The 21,146-nt window shown below is 37.5% G+C and overlaps 2 protein-coding genes across 2 annotated transcripts in view; both read right to left on the bottom strand.

The window, feature by feature from the left end:
* The window catches only part of LOC306861123 (uncharacterized protein), a gene marked incomplete at its 3' end in the record, with an annotated part of 730,281 nt that overhangs the window by 483,975 nt on the left and 225,160 nt on the right, over positions 1 to 21,146 (bottom strand). The gene's annotated exons all lie outside the window — the stretch shown is intronic.
* Positions 6,958 to 19,963, bottom strand: LOC306861615 (uncharacterized protein). The gene is made up of 3 exons (XM_079403994.1): positions 19,908 to 19,963; positions 18,434 to 18,585; positions 6,958 to 8,912 (listed from the first exon to the last, which is right to left on the bottom strand). Exons 2-3 carry the CDS (start codon positions 18,516 to 18,518, stop codon positions 7,234 to 7,236), a joined length of 1,764 nt encoding a protein of 587 aa, XP_079260120.1. The 5' UTR covers positions 18,519 to 18,585; positions 19,908 to 19,963; the 3' UTR covers positions 6,958 to 7,233.

Genomic DNA, 21,146 nt, shown 5'->3' with positions numbered 1-21,146 from the left:
TCATACCCTATATATTGTATTGTTATATATGTTGACTTCTCATCAATGAAGCATTTACCATCTTATATTCTGCATAACTGGATGTTTTTAAATAAACCCTGACAAAATCTATACAGGTTTTTGGGCTGAACGATATTTCACGAGTTCACACTTACATATATTTAGCACGATAAACGTAATGCGTATTTGGCGAGTATGGTAATACGTTATTGGCGTGCTGTCCTGGGGAAGGGCTCCGTGCTCGGGAACTGCCCGAACCCAGAGTACCCCCCATGTGGTGAGAACTGAATGGAAAATGGAGGAGAAGGGGTGGTGGAGGGATGCTGAGTAATCGTCAAATGGAGGTATGATGGCTGTATTTATATCCATGTATTGATGAACTTGATTACGTGCCACATGTGTCTAATTAGGCTAAGTATCTGACGTGCTCCTCCCGAACTTTGTTAATTAAACATCATATGTAACATTGATATAAGTGATCACCCGGATTTAGACCAACCTACTTAGTCCCCGGTGTCGAAACCAGGCACATATAAATGTCAGGAAACACGATTTCTGGCTGAGGGGGTGTGTTCCGGCGGGACGTTAATGAATACCCTCTATTGTGCTGATTGGATTTTTTTTTTAAGCCCAAAACACACTGCACGATTTTAGCAATACTATAAGATCATTACATGCCACGCTTTGCAATGTGGATCTAATAAACTTTGCTACGACGTGTGTGTAGACTGTATGATGATGACACCTATTGACTCGTACCCTCCGACTAACATTACTATTATAAAATAATAAAACGTCTTCAGCATGTGCTAGTGGTAAACAAAAAGAGCATGATAAACTTTAGCAGTTGTATTTTTTATGTGTGCTGAAAAAAGAGGAAGCGATAAAAGCTTGTTGTAAACAGTTTTAGATTTTAGCGCCATGTCACATTGATTTTATGTGGCTTTTTTATTAGTTGGTCAGTAAATGTGGATCGTACCAGCAAACACTGTGCGATGATCATGCTGTATCTTAGGCTATCTTTGGTCGCAAGACCATGACAACGGCCATCTTTGAACCTCTCTCACTGTACGACACGATTAGGATGCCACGATCACAGAAATTGCCACGATTGTTTAAAGATGCCAATCTTTCGTCTGGGACAGCCAAAAATCATGCAGTGTGTTTAGGGCTTTCCTGGAGAGCTACTATCCTGCAGATTGTAGCTCCAACCCCAACCCCAATCAAACACACCTGAACCAGCTAATCAAGGTGTTCAGGGTTACTTGATAATTACAGACAGGTGTGTTGGAGCAGGATTGGAACTGGTGTCTGCAGAACGGCAGCTCTCCAGGCACAGGGCCAGAGAGCCCTTCTCCAGAGTAAGACGTCAACAAATATACCTACATCTTTGCTCCGTAGGCCCTGGCCAATGGCATTCAGTCACTTAAAAGAATAACTTTTAATCAATGGGAAGTTGTGGCCTAATGGATATAGAGTTGGACTTATAACCCGAAGGTCGTGGGTTCAAGTCCGGCAGGGATTGTAGGTGGTCACAATACTTGGCCACACACCACTCCCCCCCAATAGCCTTGTGGTTACCTCTCTCTCAACCCAGTGCTTTCCTGTCTACTCTCTACTGTCCTGTCCAGTGTCCATTAAAGGCATAAAAAATCCCATAAATATAACTTGAAAAGAATAACTTGCCCAAAAATACAAATTTGCTGTTAATTTACTTTCCCAAATCAATGCCATCACTCTGAGAGTCAAAAAACAAAAATGGAGCACAAAATTAATACTGATGGCTTCTTACAATATTTTGAGGTCTTAAGAAGCAAAACAATTGCTCTGAAACTGAATGTTATTTACATTATTACTTGTAATTCATTGCCTCAGACGAACAGTATGAGGAGGTATTCACAATAGCAAACTCAAGAGTGAACTGATGCATGTGTAGACCAAACACCTTTACCAGCACTTTAACACCAGCCAGTGAAGTACTTTAAATGAACCTGGCATTACAATGGCTGATGATACCACCTTCTGCACAGCATCCTCCCTCTCTGTTGTAAACAACAAAGGCATCCATTCACAGGTGATTTTGTTACTGAGACGCATCAAGCCCAACGTGGGCCTCGTCAAAGTCAGTGACAATTACAGATAAAAAAGAAGCTAAAAACACTTTTAAAAAATGACATGAGAATATAAAAACGCTGTAATTTAACAATTACAAATACTTAAAAATAAATGTAAATAGAAAGTAAAAAAAATGTAAACTAAAGATTCAGTTTAGCACCATACATTATATTCAAATTAACTTCATTTTCTTGCTGTGGAGCAGCTCCATGTTTCCAAAGCATTAGTCATGATGGTCATGACAATTAAAACATTTTTTTAATTTTATTGTTTATTGTTGACAAAAATAGGTTAAAACCATGAATGTTTTTGAAAAAGAATCATATAAAGGAAAAGGATTGTTTCAAAAAATTGTAGTCATTGTTGGGAATAAATGAACTCAACCAAACACATCCTAGATTAATCTGATTTTTCAGACAATTTACATGTACACAGATGCAAAAGTGAACTTGACTACACTTATTGTGTTATTTTACTTTATATTATGCTATTTACTCAATATGGTATAATTTTACTCAAAAATATGATGCATGGTCATGAAAGCAATCACTATACCGTTTAATATGTTGAGTTATTCCAATACTGGATGTCCTAATGTAGAATGAAAGTCTGAGGGCCTATCTATTGGGCAGTACTGGTGGTTTCAATTGGATTGTATCACACAATAACCTCATGAACTTTGGGTGAGTTCCAGAGTATGATGGGTAAACAAGCTTGATGTATGACTCACGTGACCACCTTATTGGCAGAGGAATAAAAGTGGCTTATCTGGCCAAATTCCACCATTACATAACTGGCCAGATGGGCTTATAACAAATTGTGGCAAAACAGCATAGCCAATTAAAAACCAGAACTACCAAGTATGGTTAGAAAAATGGGTATAAACTGGATGCCCTGACGGACAGAGATTGATGTGCCAGCCGTCATCTCTGCTTTATTGCTGTGTTCAAAGGTAAGTGTTTAAGGTAACCAGCTTCAGCAGATTTTTGAGTTTTCTCAATTTTTTTTTTTTAGGAAAGTTTTCTCACCTTTTTGTTGTATAAACTTAAAACAAGAAGTTGAGAAAACTCAAAAATCTGCTGAAGCTGGTTTTCTTAAACTTTTAAGTTGCTCAACTTTTTTTTTTTTTTTTACAGTGCTGTAAAAAATCAAAAGTTGAGAGAACTTAAACGTATAAGGCAACCAACTTAAGCAGATTTTTGATTCTTCTAAACTTCTTGTTTTAAGTTTATACAACAAAAAGGTGAGAAAACTTTCCTTCATTAGGACTTGTGCATCATCTTTAGAAGAGGCTTCCTACGAATTTGTTTCCATCGTAGTTTATGCACATTTTTTCTTATTGGATAAAAAGTGAACAAGGTAATGAATCACTCTCTAACTCAGATAATGACAGAAGCATTCACGCATATGCCAAGCATTCACTTCGAGTCTGAAGAATAATGTGGTCTTTACTGCAATTTGTGAAGCTGCTTTAACAGTGTAAATAGACTAGACAAAAGACCAATTCAGACGGTCAGCAAAAACATGATTTTTTGCATATCCAGATATTATCCATATACACTCACCTAAAGGATTATTAGGAACACCTGTTCAATTTCTCATTAATGCAATTATCTAATCAACCAATCACATGGCAGTTGCTTCAATGCATTTAGGGGTGTGGTCCTGGTCAAGACAATCTCCTGAACTCCAAACTGAATGTCAGAATGGGAAAGAAAGGTGATTTAAGCAATTTTGAGCGTGGCATGGTTGTTGGTGCCAGACGGGCCGGTCTGAGTATTTCACAATCTGCTCAGTTACTGGGATTTTCACGCACAACCATTTCTAGGGTTTACAAAGAATGGTGTGAAAAGGGAAAAACATCCAGTATGCGGCAGTCCTGTGGGCGAAAATGCCTTGTTGATGCTAGAGGTCAAAGGAGAATGGGCCGACTGATTCAAGCTGATAGAAGAGCAACTTTGACTGAAATAACCACTCGTTACAACCGAGGTATGCAGAAAAGCATTTGTGAAGCCACAACACGCACAACCTTGAGGCGGATGGGCTACAACAGCAGAAGACCCCACCGGGTACCACTCAGCTCCACTACAAATAGGAAAAAGAGGCTACAATTTGCACGAGCTCACCAAAATTGGACGGTTGAAGACTGGAAAAATGTTGCCTGGTCTGATGAGACTCGATTTCTGTTGAGACATTCAGATGGTAGTCAGAATTTGGCGTAAACAGAATGAGAACATGGATCCATCATGCCTTGTTACCACTGTGCAGGCTGGTGGTGGTGGTGTAATGGTGTGGGGGATGTTTTCTTGGCACACTTTAGGCCCCTTAGTGCCAATTGGGCATCGTTTAAATGCCACAGCCTACCTGAGCATTGTTTCTGACCATGTCCATCCCTTTATGACCACCATGTACCCATCCTCTGATGGCTACTTCCAGCAGGATAATGCACCATGTCACAAAGCTCAAATCATTTCAAATTGGTTTCTTGAACATGACAATGAGTTCACTGTACTAAAATGGCCCCCACAGTCACCAGATCTCAACCCAATAGAGCATCTTTGGGATGTGGTGGAACGGGAGCTTCGTGCCCTGGATGTGCATCCCACAAATCTCCATCAACTCCATCAACTGCAAGATGCTATCCTATCAATATGGGCCAACATTTCTAAAGAATGCTTTCAGCACCTTGTTGAATCAATGCCACGTAGAATTAAGGCAGTTCTAAAGGCGAAAGGGGGTCAAACACAGTATTAGTATGGTGTTCCTAATAATCCTTTAGGTGAGTGTATATACAGTATCTCACAGAAGTGAGTACACCCCTCACAATTTTGTAAATATTTTATTATATCTTTTCATATGACAACACTAAAGAAATGACACTTTTCTACAATGTAAAGTAGTGAGTGTGCAGCTGTGTAAATTTGCTGTCCCCTCAAAATAACTCAACACACAGCCATTAATGTCTAAACCGCTGGCCACAAAAGTGAGTACACCCCTTAAGTGAAAATGTACAAATTGGACCCAAAGTGTCAATATTTTGTGTGGCCACCATTATTTTCCAGCACTGCCTTAACCCTCTTGGGCTTCACAGGTTGCCACTGGAGTCCTCTTCCATTCCTCCATGACGACATCACGGAGCTGATGGATGATAGACCTTGCGCTCCTCCACCTTCCGTTTGAGGATGCCCCATCGATGCTCAATAGGGTTTAGGTCTGGAGACATGCTTGGCCAATCCATCACCTTTACCCTCAGCTTCTTTAGCAAGGCAGTGGTCGTCTTGGAGGTGTGTTTGTGGTTGTTATCAAGTTGGAATACTGCCCTGCGGCCCAGTCTCTGCTTCATTATGTCACAGTACATGTTGGCATTCATGGTTCCCTCAATGAACTGTAGCTTCCCAGTGCCGGCAACACTCATGCAGCCCCAGAACATGACACTCCCACCACCATGCTTGACTGTAGGCAAGACAAACTTGTCTTTGTACTCCTCACCTGGTTGCCGCCATACACGCTTGACACCATCTGAACCAATTAAGTTTATCTTGGTCTCATCAGACCACATGACATGGTTCCAGTAATCCATGTCCTTAGTCTGCTTGTCTTCAGCAAACTGTTTGCGGACTATCTTGTGCATCATCTTTAGAAGAGGCTTCCTTCTGGGACGAATTCCATGCAGACCAATATGATGCAGCGTGCAGTGTATGGTCTGAGCATTGACAGGCTGACCCCCCCACCCCTTCAACCTCTGCAGCAATGCTGGCAGCACTCTTTCGTCTATTCCCAAACACAACCTCTGGATATGACGCTGAGCACATGCACTCAACTTCTTTGGTCGACCATGGCGAGGCCTGTTCTGAGTGGAACCTGTCCTGTTAAACCGCTGTATGGTCTTGGCCACCGTGCTGTAACTCAGTTTCAGGGTCTTGGCAATCTTCTTATAGCATACGCCATCTTTTGAGCAACAATTGTTTTTTTCAGATCCTCAGAGAGTTCTTTGCCACGAGGTGCCATGTTGAACTTCCAGTGACCAGTATGAGAGAGTGAGAGCGATAACATCAAATTTAACACAACTGCTCCCCATTCCCACCTGAGACCTTGTAACACTAACGAGTCACATGACACAGGGGAGAGAAAATTGCTAATTGGGCCCAATTTGGACATTTTCACTTGGGGGTGTACTCACTTTTGTGGCCAGCGGTTTAGACATTAATGGCTGTGTGTTGAGTTATTTTGAGGGGACAACAAATTTACACTGTTATACAAGCTGTACACTCACTACTTTACATTGCAGCAAAGTGTCCAATAACAACATCAAAACTGGTAACAGAAATGCCAGAAATATTCATACAGTATTCAAATGAAGCCGAAGCCAGGTGTGACTACAGCACAGGATATCACTATATAAAGCAGTTTCTTTCATCCCTGAGTTCTTCTTGTGTGATGGAGGAGTTCTGCACTGTGACTCGACAAGGCGCTTATTTGGAGATCGAAGATTCACCTCCATTTTTCCTGCATCTGTATTTAAAGCCTTGGGTAAAACCAAAGCAACTCATGCAGACAAGTTGGTTATGTCTGGACACACAAATCTGATTAGGTCACTTGCAATGAATAGTGTGAACAGTCTGCTTGAAAAGTTCTGATTTGAAATTTTTTTTTATAAATCATGACATTTTCCTGCAGCCTGACTGCCTAATAAAATGAAGAAACTTCTAGGATTAGCAGTGCGATCATATCAACTTGTGAAAAATGGACATCTGATGTCCCTTCAGTCCAGACTGAAAAGATGTTTACCTAGGCATTGTCTTACTAAAGACCAATCAAATAATGCAGTTTGATTTTCATTTCATTCAGTTTATATACTTTTATTTACAATCTTTCAGTGACCTTGTGGTATTCCACAGCAAGATAGAAGTTTAATATTACTAATATTTTGATCCCAAGGTATCAATACATGAAATGGAGTGACAGCTCTATACAAGCGAAATTAGAGGGCAACTACTACAACCACTCAATATTTCAAATTGAGATGGTCAAATGTGGAGTTCATGTGTACATGACAAAAGTAAATGAAGTCTAAATGGAAAGTTTAAAGAGGAAAAGGTCATCAGATATGGCCCACATTTAGCTATGGTGTGAACGGAGCCTTAATTTCAGACAGATCCGTATTTTCTGGTGCCATTTGAAACTGCTGAGCCATTTAAATCTCTTCCCACACAAGGAACACAAATAGCGTCTCACATCTGTGTGACTTTTCAGGTGTATCTGTAGGTGTGATGGCAAAATAATTTTTTTATTACAATAACCACAATTAAATCCTCTTTCTCCGGAGCGAATGCACACGTGATTTTTGAAATTGCTACTTTTTCTAAAGCTTTTGTTACACTCAGAACACTGCCATTTCTTTCCACAACCCACTTGCAAATGACGTTTGAGGTGTCCTTGATATGTGAAACGTTTTTTACATTGAGGGCATGTGTAAGGCTTTTTTCCAGTGTGAATTCTCATGTGAGTCTTAAGGCTTACTTTACGGTTGAAACATCTTCCACAGTCCTGGCATTTGAAAGGCTTCTCTCCGGTGTGAATTATCATGTGAGTCTTCAGATTTCCTTTTTGTGAGAAGCTCTTCCCACACTGTTTGCATATATAAGGCCTTTCTCCAGTGTGATCTCTGATGTGGTAATCAAGAGATGGTTTATAAGTGAAACGCTTTCCACACTGAGGGCAAGTGTAAGGTTTCTCTCCAGTGTGAAGTCTCATGTGAGCCTTAAGGCTTATTTTATGACTGAAACTTTTTCCACACTGCTGGCAATTGAAAACTTTCTCTCCGGAGTGAATTACTTCATGCTTGTTTAGGCATTTCATGCTTGTATAACTTTTTCCACACTGATCGCATATAAAGCAATTCTCTCTTGAGTGAATCCTTATGTGCTGACTAAGGGTTACTTTACGTCTGAAACTCTTTCCACACTGATCACACGTGAACGGCTTCTCTCCAGTGTGAATGTTCATGTGATACTTAAGGTTTAGTTCTCGTGTGAAGCTCTTTCCACACAGTTTGCAGGTGTAAGGACTCTCTCCGGTGTGAGTTGTCATGTGGGCATTAAGGGCTGCTTTATATCTGAACTTCATTCCACACTGAACGCATGTGTAAGGCTTCTCTCCAGTGTGAAGTTTCATGTGATTCTTGAGGTTTACTGTATGACTGAAACTCTTTCCACACTCATGACATTTAAAACGGCTATCTTTTGAGTGAATACCCATATGACAAGTAAGGGTTACTTTACGTGTGAATTTCTTTCCACACTGATCACATGTGAACGGCTTCACTCCATTGTGCAGGTTCATATGATACCTAAGGTTTAGTTCTGTTGTGAAGCTCTTTCCACACTGTTGACACGTATAAGGCTTCTCTCCGGTGTGAATTCTCATGTGCCTTTTAAGGGCTCCTTTTTGAGTGAAACTTTTCCCACACTGTTGGCAGGTGAAAGCATTCTCTCCGGTGTGAATATTCATGTGGGCTTTAAGGTTTCCTTTTTGAGTGAAAGTTTTTCCACACTGTTGACAGCTGAAAGGTTTCTCTCCAGTGTGAACTCTCATGTGGACATTGAGGTTTTGTTTTTGATTGAAAGTCTTTCCACACTGACGGCAGGTGAAACAATTGTTAGATTTAGTATTCAGAGAACTTTTTTGTGATGAAGTATTTTCAGATTTTTCTCCAATAATGAAATCATGTTTCATGTAGTGATTTTTCTCTTCCATTTCATTCAGTTCTTGACTCTCATCTTTCGGTGTCTCCAGACCTACGGTGATAAAATACAAATACAAGTTGACCTCAATTTAATGGCACAAGGCAACAGACATCAAAACCATCATGAAAGCATGAAAGCATCAAAGCCAACAACATGAATGCTAGAATCCTATACGCAATCTCTTGTAATACCATTTATCAAACATAGCTTAACCCAGGAGAACTGGAGCTTATACTATAAATAAGTTGTCCGCATGCGCGACCAAAATTAAAAATGCGCCGTGTAAATAAGTTCTGACAGCGCATTTGCGTACCAACATGGTTGACAGCTGTTAATGCACAATTACCATTTTACATCGACAAACTGTACTGTATAAGATTTCTATTCAAACTGAAAGCATAATCTAGGCTACCCGCTGCTGTTTTCAAAGCAAAACTGTGACATTTCATTCACTGACGCTCTTCCATCAGCAGCGCTAAACCCAGAAGCACATACTTACTTGCCTCGACCCGCCAAAAAAAAGCTCACTACGTTTGAAAATGATGAAAATTTTAATTAAAATAATAAAAAAAACGAAAAAAATATTAGCATTTTATTTAATTTAATATAAAATAATTGTACTTGTATGTAATACTCCCTTTTTCTTTTAAAATAAAATAGTATTATCACACTTGATTATTTAGTTTATTATTTTTAGTTATTTATTCATTTTTTAAACTAAATAAAATGCAATAATATTATTATCACTATTATTAATTTATTTTTTATAGTTATATTTGATGGGTCACACTACCAAACCAAATCTCCAGGTTCTCATATAAGAACCAGGCTGAAAAACTTATGTGCGCCCCTGACTATAAAGCCGGTTTAGCTTGCTAGCCAGTTAAGTTTGTTTAGTTTGTGACAACGTTTAGGCACCACCATGAAAGTGGTTTGGCTTTTAGCAGTGTTCATTGTTATAGAAACTTATGTTCCAAGGTTAACCTGCTCTAAGGCAGGTTATGTTCTGATTTAAAGATCTCAAACCAAAATTTGACCAATCAGCTTTGAGCAACGTGACACATCTCTAACACAATAAAGTCACTCCCCTAGTTTCTCTTGCTCCAAATTAAAGGACGCTACATAGGTGCATCTCAAAAAATTTGAATATCGTGAAAAAGTTTTTTTTGTAACTTATTTCAAAAAGTGAAACTTTCATATATTCTATATTCATTACATATAAAGTAAAACATTTAAAAAAAATTTTTTGTTTTAATTTTGATGATTAGAGCTTCCAGCTCATTAAAGTAAAAAATCCAGTATCTCAAAATATTAGAATATTTACATTTGAGTTTCATTAAATGACCATCCCTACAGTATAAATTCCGGGTATCTCTTGTTCTTAAAGGGGACCTATTATGCAAAAATCACTTTTATAAGGTGTTTGAACACAGTTGTGAGGCCGCAGTGTGTGAAAACAACCAGCCTACAGGGTTCCCACTCTAAGTCAAATGTCAAATTCCCTGACTAAAAAGCTGAATTTCCATGACCTATAATGAATGGAAAAACAGGCCGCTGTTGTGCTGAGCCTTTTTTTTGTTGTTGTTGTTGTTGCTTTTTTACCATTAAATGCTCTTTGATATTTTTTACACTTTTTTTTTTTTAAACTCAGTCTTTGAAGAGGTCATTTTGTAGCCAAAGCTCAACTTCAACGCGCTGCAACTTCAGAAAACACATGCAAATAGAAAAAGCACCAGCAAATCAAGAAAACATCATCAGTTTGACAGCAGGTGGTGCAAATGCTCACAACACAAACAAATAAAGAAACACTGCAAATGCTCACAATACAACCAAATAAATTTTATATGCAGTGCGTTTCTTTGTTTGGTTGTGTTGTGAGCATTTGCAGCGTGTGTGTTGTCAAATTGACGAATGTTGTTTTCTTAATTTGCAGGCGTTTTTTTTCTATTTGCTGTGCGTTGAGATCTCTCGGTCACCCTACAAAGCTCCCAAAAATGTTCATTTTCTGGCATATTTGCCTTTGTTAACCGGTACAGCCTGGTGGCCTGGTGACTGCATTTAACATAGTGATAGCCAGTTGACGAGCGGGAAGGGAATAAGATGGCGCTGAAAAAATAGCCCAGGGCTCAATGCTAAGGATTTTTTCAGTGGTTAAAATTATTACTTGCCCTGTTAATATTTTCACTAGCCTTGCCACAAAAAACAAATAAATAAAATAAAATAGTTGCTGTTATCAACTTTGATTTTTGTATTCTAATAAATAAACTTATGACACCAATATTTTACATACCAATTTTTTTTTACAAATCTCGATTTCAATGTTAATACCACAGCAAAAAAAAAATTATATATATAAGTTCAATATCTAATATAAAGTTCAAACATCATTAAAGATAAATAAGAACAAATTAACAAATTGCAAGTAATAGCTAAATTAAATATATAGCACAAAGATAGAAATTCAATTTTGCTTAAGTTTTTATGTTTGTAGGTGTTCAGGTACAGAAATTGAATAATTACTTATAAAATAACATTTGCATATTCTTCACTCTGTGTTGCAGCTTGATTTTGCATTGCCATTTGAAATTAGTGGCAAGGCAACCACTGCATTTTAATCATTAATCAATCCAAAAAAAAAAAAATGCAATGTTTTTAATTTATTTTAGACTGCATAATTTCAAAATCTGAAGAAACAGAATGGTGTGACTTTAGCTTTGTGAAATTATGCTACGTGAACCAGAAACAGCAGACGGGCTGAATGAGACTTTGTGACAGCAGGTGGCGCTTATGGAACAGTGATAAAGCGTTTCCTTGGTTACCACTATAAACACAGCAGTGCTGCGCGTATTAACACTCATTTAAATGCATTATACAGAGGCAAGATGAAAAGAAAACGCCGTGTAAACTTTTCTGAAAACAACCAGTTCCCCTCAGAAACACATTCAAATAAAATTCAATGTTTAGGATTCCTATATTTCGCACATTTTGAATCTTGCCTGATATGGTATTTTCTCCTCTTTGCGTCCGTCTTCAGCATCTCTGGCCTCTGTTAATGGCCGTTTACAGACTAATTAAATATAGATTAATCATTGTTAAAGCTACAAAGTTACTTGCCAAGACAGGCATTTTTATACTTTTGTATACAATTCAGGGCTCGCGCGTGTCCGAAATGCTTCTGTCTGTACACTCTGTTTACACAGGTCACAGCGCGCAAGTACTGAATGGAGTTGACGAACAAAAATCCCTGATTTTCCATGACTTGGACAAAAAATATATAAAATTCCCTGACTTTCAATGTCTGGAATAGACCTTTTAAAATTCCATGATATTCCAGAAATTCCATGACCCGTGGGAACCCTGAGCCTATAATGGTAAAAATCCACCCACTCATTTATTTATAATCTAAAAAAATTATAAACAGTCTCTCAGAACGAGCAGTTTCAGATTATCCCTCTGTTCACGTCACCGAGGGGAAAAAGTCCCGCCCATTTGTGACGCTGCCCTATAAGCATAAACTAGTGATGGGCGATACCACTTATTTTATTTTCGATCCGATACCGATATTTTTAAGCCCAGTATCGTCGATACCGATACCTTGACTAAACTGATCTTTTAAATTAGTAAAAAAATATAATCAGTAATTATACTCACTTAATATTAGATGTTTTTTTTTACATTTCATAGGCTTTTTTTGTTTTTGTTTACACTCAGAAATAAAATAAATAGTATTTCAGCCCTTTACTGGGGCAGTAACCTCAAAGGTGCACCTACCCTAAAAGGGAGCATATTAGTACCATACAAGTATGCATGCTTTAATGGTAAATAACAAATGTGCACCTTTGAGGGTACCTCATGAAAAATAAACATTGTGTTCCATAACTACTAAAATTATTATTTTTATGATAAATTTGTGGTTACTGCAGTTTTACTACAAATACTGTGGTAAACTGTGGTTACTGTAATAAAACCATGGTTAATTTTTGTAAAAGGCTCCCAGGCTGCTGTACTTCTAAAGGTGAAACTTTAGCATATTTTTTTATTAACAGCAATTACAGAACCTAACACAATCCATTTGAACTTTTAACAACCAGTTTAAATAAATTTACTTGCACAAACTAGCCTATTTAAAATAAATATTACATAAACCAAGTTTGGGGTTAGTAAGATTTTGTAATATTTTTTAAATAAACATCATGCTCACCAAGGTTGCACTTATTTGAACAAAAATACAGTAAAAAGAGCAATATTGTGAAATATAACCATAACCATTAAAATGACTATTTTCTATTTTAATATATTTTAAAATGTAATTTAAAATGCCTTTGTGATCAAAGCTGAATTGTCAGCATCATTACGCCAGTGTTCAGTGTCACATGATCCTTCAGAAATAATTATCATTTGCTGCTCAAGAAACATTTTTGATTATTGCTGCTTCATATTTGTGTGGAAACCGTGATGCATTTTTCAGAATTAATTTTATACATAGTAACAATGATATGTAATGTAATGATGTGGCAATGTTTTATAAAGATCTACTTATGCTTCTGATGCTTTTGGGAAACGTAGCTCTATTTGAACAAACACTGTGACTGAGCCATGAGTCACGCTGACTGTGATTGATTGGTTTTGTCTTTCAACATTTGCATTCCGATCGAGCAGGAGAAATCACTCTAACACAATTAGACTAACACTTAAAAGCTTATTTATGCACAGAATGTCTTAATAAAATTAGTGGTTTAAAAAAATGCAGTTTAGAATCGATATTTTTATGTGAGGATTGATCCTTTCGATACAACATCAGTATCGATACTTTAGGATCGATCCGCCCATCACTAGCATCAACAGCCCTGAGTGAGAAGCTGCAGTCCGACTCCGCCATCATTGATTACTTGCTGTAGCTGCTGGAGATTTACAATGTCAGCACCAAAGAGGCATTTCAAGTATTGTGTTTTGGGATGCTCTAATGAACATAGGCGTCTCCATAGACTCCCTCCATCTGAGCCGCTGGAGGAAGGCTGGAGAGGCACAGAATCCAAGCTACTTGAAGTCCAGTGTGAAGTTTCCGAAGTCAGTGATGATTTGGGGTGCCCCAAATCTTTTGGGGATTTTGCATCTGCTGTTGTTGGTCCATTGTGTTTTATCAAGTCCAAAGTCAATGCAGCCATCTACCAGGAGATTTTGGAGCACTTTATGGAGATGCTGATTACCTTTTCTAGCAGGACTTTAGCATCTGCCCACAGTGCCAAAACCATTGCCAAGTGGTTTGTTGACCATGACATTACTGTGCTTGATTCGCCAGTCAACATGCCTGCATATGGAATCTATGGGATATTTTCAAGAGAAAGATGAGAAACAGTGGATCCAGCAATATAGACGAGCTGAAGGCTCAATAGTGATGCTGGACCTCACTGATGCTAGAATTTGAGCTAAAGGAGCCCTGACCAAGTACTGATTGCATAAATGAACATACTTCAAAGAACTTGAACGTTTCTAATATTTTGAGAGACTGGATTTTTTACTTTCACAAGCTGTAAGCTCTAACCATCCAAATTAAAACAAAAAAACTTTTGAAATGTTTTACTTTACATTTAATGAATCTAGAATATATGAAAGTTTCACTTTTTGAAATAAGTTACAAAAAAAAATAATAACCTTTTCACGATGCACCTGTACAAACACACACACGTACAGATACATACACAGATACAGGTACGTACAGATAATAATGTGATATAAATAAGCTTCAGAATGAATAGATAAAGGTTTAAACATGACTACACAAGTCATACAGTCACATAGTCAGGTCCATATATATTTGGACACAGGCACAATTTTTTATTATTTTAGCTGCTGACCAAAACATATTCAAGTTACAGTTATAAAATGTATATGGGCTTGAAGTGTACACTATGAGCTTTAATTTGAATATTCTCATCAAAATTGGAGGAAAGGTTAAAGAATTACAGCTCTTTAATATGTACCGTCCCCATTTTTCAAGGGACCATAAGCAATTAGACAATTGACTCAAAAGCTGTTTCATGGACAGATGTGGGATATTCTTTCATTATTTCTACATAAATTAAGCAAGAAAAAGATCTGGAGATCTAAGTGTGCTATTTGGTTTTGGAAGCTATTGCTCTGAACCCACATCATGCGGTCAAAGGAGCTCTCCATACAAGTGAAACAAAAACAAAACCAATAGAGAGAGCAAGAACATTAGGAAGCTCATTCATAAAAACGTATATAAAAGAATGCTCATGCGCAAACGTCTACACCAATAAACTCTGCTGTATTATAAACCAATAAAAATTGGGGTGGGCGGAGCAACACATGTCGCCCCAGCTTAATGTGTCACCCCGCCCCAATCGTCCAGGGTACACTCTGGGGCTACTCGACAGAGGAGAATGAGGTTTCTTTACAAAGGTAAATTAAGGAATTATATTTACTTATTCAGTAAACTGATAATGTATCATGTATGCCCAAACAGGGTGCATGGAGGTATGCAAATACATATGTGGACAGGCTGTTAGGACAGCCTATCGTGGCCCTCTGATTAAGGGATATAACTGGATGAATATTTTATGGTCCTATGCCTTCCACAGACAATATAAATACATTTAGAAAACATAACTTAATGATTCAGATGTGACGAGACAACCAGTCCAGCATAACAAAAACATTTTTGAACCAAATTGCCTACCCTGCCTTTAAAAAACGTATTATTTAAAGAACACTTCAAGTACTTCTTTCGATACCACTGCAGCAATCAAAGAAACACTACAGTCATGGCCAAAAATATCGGCACCCTTGGTAAATATGATCAAAGAAGGCTGTGAAAATTAATCTGTATTGTTAATCCTTTTGATCTTTTATTTAAAAAAATCACAAAAATGTAACCTTTCATTGGATAATAAGAATTTAAAATGGGGGGGGGGGGGGGGGGGGGTATCATTATGAAATAAATGTTTTTCTCTAATACACATTGGGCACAATTAACAGCACCCTTTTATTCAATACTTTTTGAAACCTCCATTTGCCAGTTTAACAGCTCTAAATTTTTTTCAGAGACCATTCCTTCATCCAGAATCACTCCAGACCCTTTAGATTCACAGCTCCATGCTGGTGCTTCTTCTCTTCAGTTCACCTCACTCGTTTTCTACAGGGTTCAGGTCAGAGGACTGGAATGGCCAGCAGAAGCTTGGATTTGTGCTCAGTGACCCATTTTTGTGTTGTTTTTTGAGGTTTGTGTTTGGATTATTGTCCGGTAGGAAGATCCAAACATGGCCCATTATAAGATTTCTAACAGAGTCAGTCACTTGTTGATTTTCTATCTGTTGGTATTTGATAGAATCCATGATGCCATGTGTCTAAACAAGATGTCCAGGACCTCCAGCAGAAATATAGGCCCACAACATCAAAAACACAGCCGTATATTTCATTGTACACAGTTTTATCCCTGTGTTCACCAAACCCATCTTGAGTGTTTGCTGCTAAAAAAATAATTTTTTAGTTTCATCTGACCATAGAAGCCAGTGCCAGTCGTGACTGATAACTGAATATGCTGGAGTTGGTTCTTGGATGAGCTAGGAGAATTTTTCTTGAAACCCTCCCAAACAACATGTGGTGATGTAGGTGCTGTTTGACAATTTTCTGACCCCGAGACTCAACTATTTTCTGCAATTCTCCAGCTGTGGTCCTTGTATAGTCTTTAGTCAGGCAGTTTCGTAACATTTTCTGTTGATTGGAAATTCTTAATTATTGCCCTGATAGTGGAAATGGGAATTTTCACTGCTCTAGCTCTTTTCTTAAAGCCACTTAACTAATCTGCACATCAGAAATATATTCTTTGGTTTTTCTCATTGTGATGGATGATTAATGGATTTTGGGCTTTGTTTTCCCTCCTATTTATATTTCTATGAAACAGGAAGCCATGGCTGGATAATATCATGTTCATAATCACCCTGGAGTGCTCAAAATTGTGAACAAGAATGGGAATATACTTCAGAGATATTTTACTCATAAGAATTTCTAGGGGTGCCAATAATTGTGTCCAATTTAATTTGCCGATGTGTTTTATTCATATAAGATACACTTAGTGTAACTATAAAGTTCACTCTATTCTTCTCCCAGTTCACCGGCCACTTACTTACATGCTGTAAACCTGACTGACAGGACTCTCTGAACTGCGGTGCGAACAAACATGGCGGTGCCCGTCTCACGTTACAGATCACGATCAAGATCATTTATAAAGGTGTTTAAACAACAAAACACACTCATTTACACACATTTGTGAATCGGAATATCAGATTGTCCAAGACATGATAAGCAAGTTTGTGAATATATTAAATAAAAAAGGAAAAACTAAATAAAAGCGATCCATCTGTCATACCGTGTTATTATGGTCGCGGTGTGTCACGTGACAATCATGACGCGTCGCCATGGAAACAGTCAGGGCAAATGTTCTAAAATAACCACCTTAAAAAAACTCACTCTGGGGGGACTGCTAGAATATTTTAAACTCACCACTGAAAGGGTTAAGAAAAACATTTCATAATGATATTTCCCCCCCCATTTTAAATTCTTATTATCCAATGAAAGGCTAGATTTTTGTGATTTTTTTAAATAAAAGACCAAAAGGATTAACAATAGAGATTAATTTTCACAGCCTTCTTTGATCATATTTACCAAGGGTGCCGATATTTTTGGCCATGACTGTATATCGTTGCTGTTCCATAAGTGCCACCTGCTGTCAGAGAACAAATCTGCGTTGTCATACAGCCCATCTACTGTTCTTGTTTCATTCAGATGTTTTATGTAGTCAGACCATTCTGTTTTTGCTTCAAATTTTAAAATTATACAGTCCAATTTAAATCAAAAACTGCTCATGCTGCATGGGTGTAGCATCTTTATTTGTATTGTGATTAAAATACAGCGGTTGCCTCTAATTTTAAATAGAGAGAGCACAAGAAAACCCTTAGTTGGTTTGTATGAAGATTTTTATTATTCATTTGTTTGATTCGTTTTAAAATTTCAATTCAGTTTTTTGTTATTTGTGATATTTCAATTTCACTAAGAAATGCGTAACATTTTCTCTGAGAAATAATAAAAGGACACCTTTCCATTTGTAATTTGTCTTAAAAATAATTGTGTAAAAAAAAAATCATATCGAATTAGAAAAAAACCCTCTTTCCAGGAGTAAAAGGCAAAACGGTGTTTTCAGTCCGCCATATTAACAAGACACTTGTTTGTTTGACACAGCGAGTGCTTTTGAGGATTACCAAAAAGGTTTTAACTTAATCACTTACGTTTCATTTCAGAAATACATCTTGGGTTTAATGTTTCACAAAATAATTGTTTTGTTTAGGCTACTTTTCCATGTTATTTTTCTGATTTGATTGGGCCTTAATTATGACAGCTTGCTAGCAGGAGCTTCTCAGGTGCACTTAAAGGCAGCTTTAGTATTTAGTTGGTCTTTTAATTTCAACAAATTTGCCCACGAGGCAACCTGCTCCACGTCAAATAAAAGCACTTTTATTAGGTCACAGAGCTCAGCTTTGAGAATGAAAACCAACCTGTTTGTTCCTCGGTATCTTCTTGTTTGACTCTGAATGTTTCCTCAATCCTCCGGTCTTCACTCTCCTCTTTAATAAATGCCATCTTTATAATAGTGTGTCACGTGGATCTCAGTTGCTTCACCAGGAGTTTCTCTGTGTGTCTGGACACTCTGTCATATTTAAGATGAAAAACATTAACACAAAAACAGACAGACCTCCCAAAATCACAGCTAAATTGCATATTTCACTTTCACGAAAACATTCCTTATTGATTCGTAAAACTTGTCATTATTCTTGCTCATTTTCATTGCATTTACACCACTTTGACCAGCAGATGACGTCAACATTTGGTGTTAAGAACAATTTGTTCAATTCATTCAGTTTCGAAAGCTGCCAGTGACCGAATTCGTGTTTAAGAATTAGCTGATTCACGATACAGAGAACAAACTAAGACGCACCTTGTCTGTTTCGCAGAAAAATAACATGAATTAATTTTACATTAAGCATCAGAGTAATATATTAAATACTGATATATAATATATTAACCCTTTACTGCATAGCATTGCCCTCAGAAAGCTTTTCTTATGCCCCATGTTCAGTACAAGTTTTTTTTAAATGATTGCAAGCAACCATGTTTGAAAAGCATCAAGGAAAAGTCCAATATTTGAAGATGGGACGTCCTATTCTGACACATGGTGTGAGAAGGCGGCACGATTATTTGCTTTAGTAATCTTATTTAAAATGACATGAACTGTACATAAAAAATGTGTGTGTGTGTGTGTATGAAGAGAAGACTTTTGTCAGGTTTTATGAATTTGTTTTTGTCTTGCATGTTCAGAAATTCAGTTTTTCTTTTCGTTGCCAACGTTATGCAATAAGGGGTAAGGAAGCAGGGGTCCACAGCTCCCATCCCTAACCAGGATTTCCCATTGACCAAACATACGGGCAAATAATGTGTGACAAAAAGGGAAGATGCAAGGTTCCTGGGTGCAGAGGAACACCCAAATTGATGTGTAACGTGCACCTCTGTTTCACAGCAGAGAAGAAGTGCTTCTTTAAGTTAAACACAGAGTAAATCTCATTCCATGAAGTACATGATATGACAGGACACACTACATCTGGGCTGGAGGGCCACTGTCCTGCAGAGTTTAGCTCCAACCCTAATTACACGCACCTGTGTTTTTTTCCTTTTCACTTAATGATTTCTTGACAGATTTATGAATTTGCATTGCTCTCTGAACATTGTCAATGATATGTGAATGGAGAATTTCCTCCGTGATTCTGCATTGTTGCGCAACAGGGGAACGAACAAATATTTTGAGAGGTGGTCAAAAAATGTTTTATGACTAAAATGTAACGAAATTATGTGGAATCATTTTTTTTATCATGTACCACCAAAATGCATGCAGTAGAGGGTTAAATTCAACAAGTATAAAATAAAATGAACACTTTTTATTCATTAAAAACACTTTAGAAGCTTCAAAGCACAAACCTTTCTACAGCCTGATCGCAGACGCTGAGAGTGGCTTCTTCTTCTTCTTCTTCTTCAGTTATGGCGGTTGGCATCCAACTTTTGGTGCATATCGCCATCTACTGGGGGTTTGGAGAATGAGCTCTGTTTTCATGAGGTAACGCAGGAAGTGGGGATTGGATGTTTAGGAATGAACAGAACGGGGGGAGATGAAAAAAAAAAATATATATATATATACTAAATTCTCTTAAAGGAATCTATTGATTTTAAAAAATGAATCAATACTTCATAAACTTTATATGAACTACTTAGAACACTTTCCATATTTATTGTGTTGATTCCTATTTGCATCAAGTCATTTTTAAATTGTAATCTTTCTCTTTTGTATGCTCCGCAATGAAATATGACATGTTCTATAGTCTCTGGCTGACCACATTTGCTACATTGTCCATTGTCGTGTTTCCCTATCAAGTGTAGTGATTTATTTAGTGCTGTATGTCCAATTCTCAGGCGAGAAATGATTGTATCTTCCCTTCTATTGCCAAAGCTTGCTCTTATTAAACCTACTTTATTTTGTATGTTGTGCATATGTCGTCCTTCATCCCACTTTTTTTGCCAAATTTGATTTAGAGCTGTTTTTATTATTCTCTTGACTTCAGATTTTCCCAGAGGGAGATCTATTTCTATGTTATCATGTCTTAGAGCCCTCTTTGCCAGTTTATCCACTTCATCATTACCGTCTACTCCTACATGTGCCGGAACCCACATAAATGCTACTGTTATGTTCATTTGATTGGCTCTGTATAGGTTCTGTTAAAATGTCTTGTCTAGTATCTGATTTACCACTCGTTAGACTGTTAAGGGCTGATAGAGAATCTGAACAAATTATTGTACATGTTTGTTTTGTTTCTTCGATCCATTGCAATGCCATCATAATGGCCACCATCTCAGCAGTATATACTGATATATTATCTGTCGTTCTTTTTGCATTACTGTACCTTAATGTAGGTATGTAAATTGCTGATGATGTTCGTCCCGTACCCGGGTCTTTGGAGCCATCTGTAAATATTTGTTTTGAATAAGGATATTCATTTCTAAGGTGTTGTTGAACAATTGTTGCGATTGGGACTATGTTACGTCTATCTTTAATGCTTAGTGTTAATTTGATATCTACACAAGGCATTGAATTGAGCCACGGAGGGGAAGCAGGCAATACTACTGTTGAGCTTATCTATCCCTATAGTCTGGGTAAGCTTCCCT

The sequence above is a fragment of the Barbus barbus genome, assembly GCF_936440315.1.
Source record: "Barbus barbus genome assembly, chromosome: 42".
Taxonomy (NCBI): Eukaryota; Metazoa; Chordata; class Actinopteri; order Cypriniformes; family Cyprinidae; genus Barbus; species Barbus barbus.
The sequence above is the reverse complement of the archived record's forward strand: the minus strand, read 5'-3'. Positions and strand labels throughout refer to the sequence as shown.